Genomic DNA, 4,006 nt, shown 5'->3' with positions numbered 1-4,006 from the left:
ACAGAAAAAACAAAAAAATGGAAAATTTTCGTGATCGTTTTTAGATTTTCTGAGAAAATTACATAGGATAAAAGTGATTTTATCAACGTTAGAATAAAAATTGAAAAAATGTCGTCTAGTGTTTAGGAGATGCTACCCTTAAAAATTCAATTATTCCGTCCCTTAACGTAAAGAAAAGGTCAATTGAATTTTTCGCAAAAAACTTTGGGAATCGTCTTCCCTTTTCAAATATACAGGGTGCGCCAGAAATCGCGCCCTTTTATCGTCTAAATAAAGTGATTTTTATCTACTGTTTATATTCAAGAAATTCAAAATAAAACGAAATATTATACACGACGATATAGATTGTTTATCTTCTTGTATAATAAATAACTATAAAATAGTGATAATTAAAATGACATTTAGAATAAAAAAAATTCTTATATCGTATGAAAAATGTTTAGTTTACTGAAAAAGTTTTCTTCGAAAAATCTGGACAAACTCTGAATTAAAACACTGAGTATTTATTCAAAAAGTGTTGACTAACTTAAAAACTTAAAAAATAATAATTATTTAGTTTATCGTCTCGTAATAGCCTTTTGTAGATCTTATCACATAATGTATAGTTATTAAAATTAAACAATAGGTTATAAAACTTGCAAAAAATATATAATAAATATTATTATCACTATACTTTGAGTATTTTGAGCACTACCATTTTTTAAATACTAATTGTAAAAATTTCTTATTTTAAAAATGCATTATTACAAAAATGTTAAGTCCAATTTCATAATCGAATTTAAAGAAGCTTTAAATTAAATGTGGCTTGGAATGTGCTGATTCTAGGGACTTGTTAACAAAAATTTCACATTCTAAAAAGTTCCTTTAATTGGAAGTGAAAATGGCCCTTAATAAAACTTTAACTTTTTAATTTTTCTAATTTTCTAACTCTTCAAAACTGTGTTGAAGTTCTACTAACTGTTGTTTAATAGCAAAATTATTGGACAAGAAATGTTTCCTTTAAATATTGTTTATAAATAGTTTATTTTTAAATCGAAGTAAAATGTTAATGTTTAAGCGTTTTGAAAAACTCCAAAATTATTAAAAAGTTTAATATGATAAAAATTTTACAGTCAAAAAATTTATTAAATCTTCCAACGCTGATAGGTTCAACTTCAACCTTAAAAAAAATACGTATTTTAAATAATAAAAAAAACATTAAAAGTCTCTCGATACCTCTCGATTTAAAATGTTTTTTTTAAACATTTAATTAAGAATTAACTAATTACGTTAATTTTAATATTTAATACTTTTTAAGTACAGGGCGATTCAAAAGAACCATAGTGTTTTTTAACTAATGATACTACAAACTCTAAACCAAAATGTTATAGCAAATTTTCTTAAGTAGATACGGATCTTCAAAAATGCAAATTTAATATCTTTTTTTTTATTATTATAGGCTACTTTGTATTTTAGACTCTTAAACATTCATGTAGGATATTAAAAATAAATCAAAACTTAAAAATAATAAGTTTATGTGAAAAAAATCTTTCTCAAAAAACATCTCTTGAAAATTTTCTCCATTTCTCAACTATACTAAAACGTATTAAGTCCGTTTTTGTCGCTTAATAAAACATGAACTCAATTTTGGACGCTTTAAACGGGAAAAATGGCAAAATGCAAAACAAAAATTCAATCAAAATGGACAAATTTCATTAATTTTTTTTTAATTTTTCTGTGTGGTATATTGTAAAAAAAATTTTTTTCAGGTAGTGCCCGATTTGGAATCGTTCAAATCGCAACATCTCCCCCCGGACACCACCCTCCCACTCCCCATCCCCAAATGCTATTACGCCCACTACTCCTCCGGCAGTAGTGACCCGGAACCGAGCCCCCCTGAATCCGTCCTCGTATTAGAAAACATCAAACCTTCCGGTTACAACAGTGCCGATTTTTCACGTGGTTTAACTCTTCGTCAAACCACTTCAGCCGTTGACGCCATCGCACGCATCCATGGACTTTCTCTCGCACTCAAAATCAAAGAAGGTAAATCATTGGTCGAACGCTACCCCTTCCTCTTTCAAACAACACGAGCTTCCGACTCCTATCAACAACTCGTCGAAAGAGGTCTTCCTCAACTTTCACAATTCCTCGAACGACGTCCCGGTCAGGAGAGTGTCTTAGCCGCTTTGAATGACCTCCGACCTCACACCAAAGACATCATCGAAAATTTACTCTCACCGGAAGAACCAATGGCACTTATTACACACACGGACTTCTGGTGTAATAATCTCATGTTTCAAGAGGACGAAAACACGAGCACTTGTGCCATTTTAGATTGGCAAATGGTGACGTATAGTAGAGCCACCAATGATCTGGCTTTGTTACTCATCAGTTCGGTTCCGGCCGAATTAAGACGATTACACACCGAGAAATTACTCGATGGTTATTGGACGAATCTTACTCAGACTTGTTTACGGTTAAACCTTGACGTTGAAAAAGAACTCGGTTATAACCGAATGCAATTGGGAGAGGACTATAAACGTTCGCAACTTTTAGCTCTACTCCTATGTATTGGTTCAGTTGATTTGGCTTTGGGAAATGCACAAATGGAAGAACGTCTCCTTGCACTCCTTCAGGACCTCTACGATGAAGGTCTTCTCAATGCCGACATGGCTAAAAAATAACACACGAAACGCATATTGCGAAAAATCCGGCTAGTGACTTTGTTTTTGCTTCGTGATGTGTTCCGTGCCAATTTTTCTTTCATTTGTAGAATAACAAAATCATGATTGTGTATTTTGTAACAATGTGCGATGACTTTTGGTCAATAAAAAGATGAAAGAAACTTGATAAATTACAATTTTCTCGCTAAAAACACATCCATCATGTTTGTTTACGTTCATGAAATTATTTCATTTCGATCTCTTTCGGATCAAAAACATCGAAACGTGACACACATCCGTAAGAGATTTAATTTAATATAGTCTGAGTGGTTTTAATCGATGATCATGTATTCGCTTGATTAAAATTGTTACGCTCAAAAAAGCATAGAAACGTCGAAAATATGTAGACAACGTCTCGATTTTTCCAGTGTAAAGGAAATGCTTAATGATGCAACTATTTCTTAGGTCAAGAATCCACCCCTCACCCCCAAGGGAATTACCTGACATGAAGTTGGCGGATCGATAGAAAGCGCAGGGTATGTGTAATGCGTCACTTGCAGAAAGAAAGAAAGAGAGAGAGACATGCAAGTTTTATCAAATTTATGACTCTTTTAGTATCAAATTATTTTTATTTATTAAAAAACTGTGTAAACATTGTTGATTTTCATTTTGACACGTTAATTAAACATTTTCTAAACTGGGTAACTTTTGCTTGAAATTTCATTCATTAAGCTGAGTTTAATTAACTTTGAAACTACATACTTGTTACTAAAAGTTGGAATTTACGTAATTACAGGAACACGACACACCAATTTCAATAATTTAGTGTCAACAACTTTTTTTTAGAAAAATAAAAAATTACCACCTATTTTAATTTTGTGTTGCTTTTTTAAGTGGTATACAGGGTGTTAATTTTAACACGTAAAAGAACTTACCAAGTAAAACAACTTTTCTATATAACATTTTGCAAGATTCTTATTGTTTTGTTTATTTTCCTCCATAATTTTGTGTAAACGAGCCGTTCAATGTTAATAAATAATCACAACAATGCAATTCTTTTAATGTAGTTCCGTTTCTATCACAACGAAGATATTTCGGAATTTTTAATTTGAAAATTTGAAAGTTTTTATTGAAAAAATACAAATAGAAAAAATGTATTATACAAGATGCGCCAGAACTCGCGCCCCAGAGAAAATTTTCAAGTAAGGTAAGATAAAAGGAACATGAAAAAAATGTTTAAAAAATTCTATCTGTAAAATTTTTTTGACATTTGACATTTTTTATGTCTATTTAATGATTTTGTATACAGGGTGAATATAAAGTATGGAACCAAGCGGTTTTTTTTTAAATCATTTGTCTTC

General features: G+C 30.9%; 2 protein-coding genes across 3 annotated transcripts in view; one reads left to right on the top strand and one right to left on the bottom strand.

The window, feature by feature from the left end:
• LOC123010270 overlaps window positions 1-3,465 on the top strand; it is a 4,705-nt gene extending 1,240 nt beyond the window's left edge. Inside the window, exon 2 of the mRNA XM_044407015.1 lies at window positions 1,749-3,465. Within this exon, the coding sequence (XP_044262950.1) occupies window positions 1,749-2,666 (918 nt within the window). The 3' untranslated portion in view covers window positions 2,667-3,465. The remainder of the gene's footprint in view (window positions 1-1,748) is intronic.
• The window catches only part of LOC123010269 (E3 ubiquitin-protein ligase RNF19A-like), a 32,830-nt gene that overhangs the window by 11,010 nt on the left and 17,814 nt on the right, over window positions 1-4,006 (bottom strand). The window lies entirely within an intron of this gene.

This window comes from Tribolium madens, unplaced genomic scaffold, assembly GCF_015345945.1.
Source record: "Tribolium madens isolate multiple individuals breed KSU strain unplaced genomic scaffold, Tmad_KSU_1.1 Scaffold_7;HRSCAF=85;Tcas5.2_LG10, whole genome shotgun sequence".
Taxonomy (NCBI): Eukaryota; Metazoa; Arthropoda; class Insecta; order Coleoptera; family Tenebrionidae; genus Tribolium; species Tribolium madens.
The sequence above is the reverse complement of the archived record's forward strand: the minus strand, read 5'-3'. Positions and strand labels throughout refer to the sequence as shown.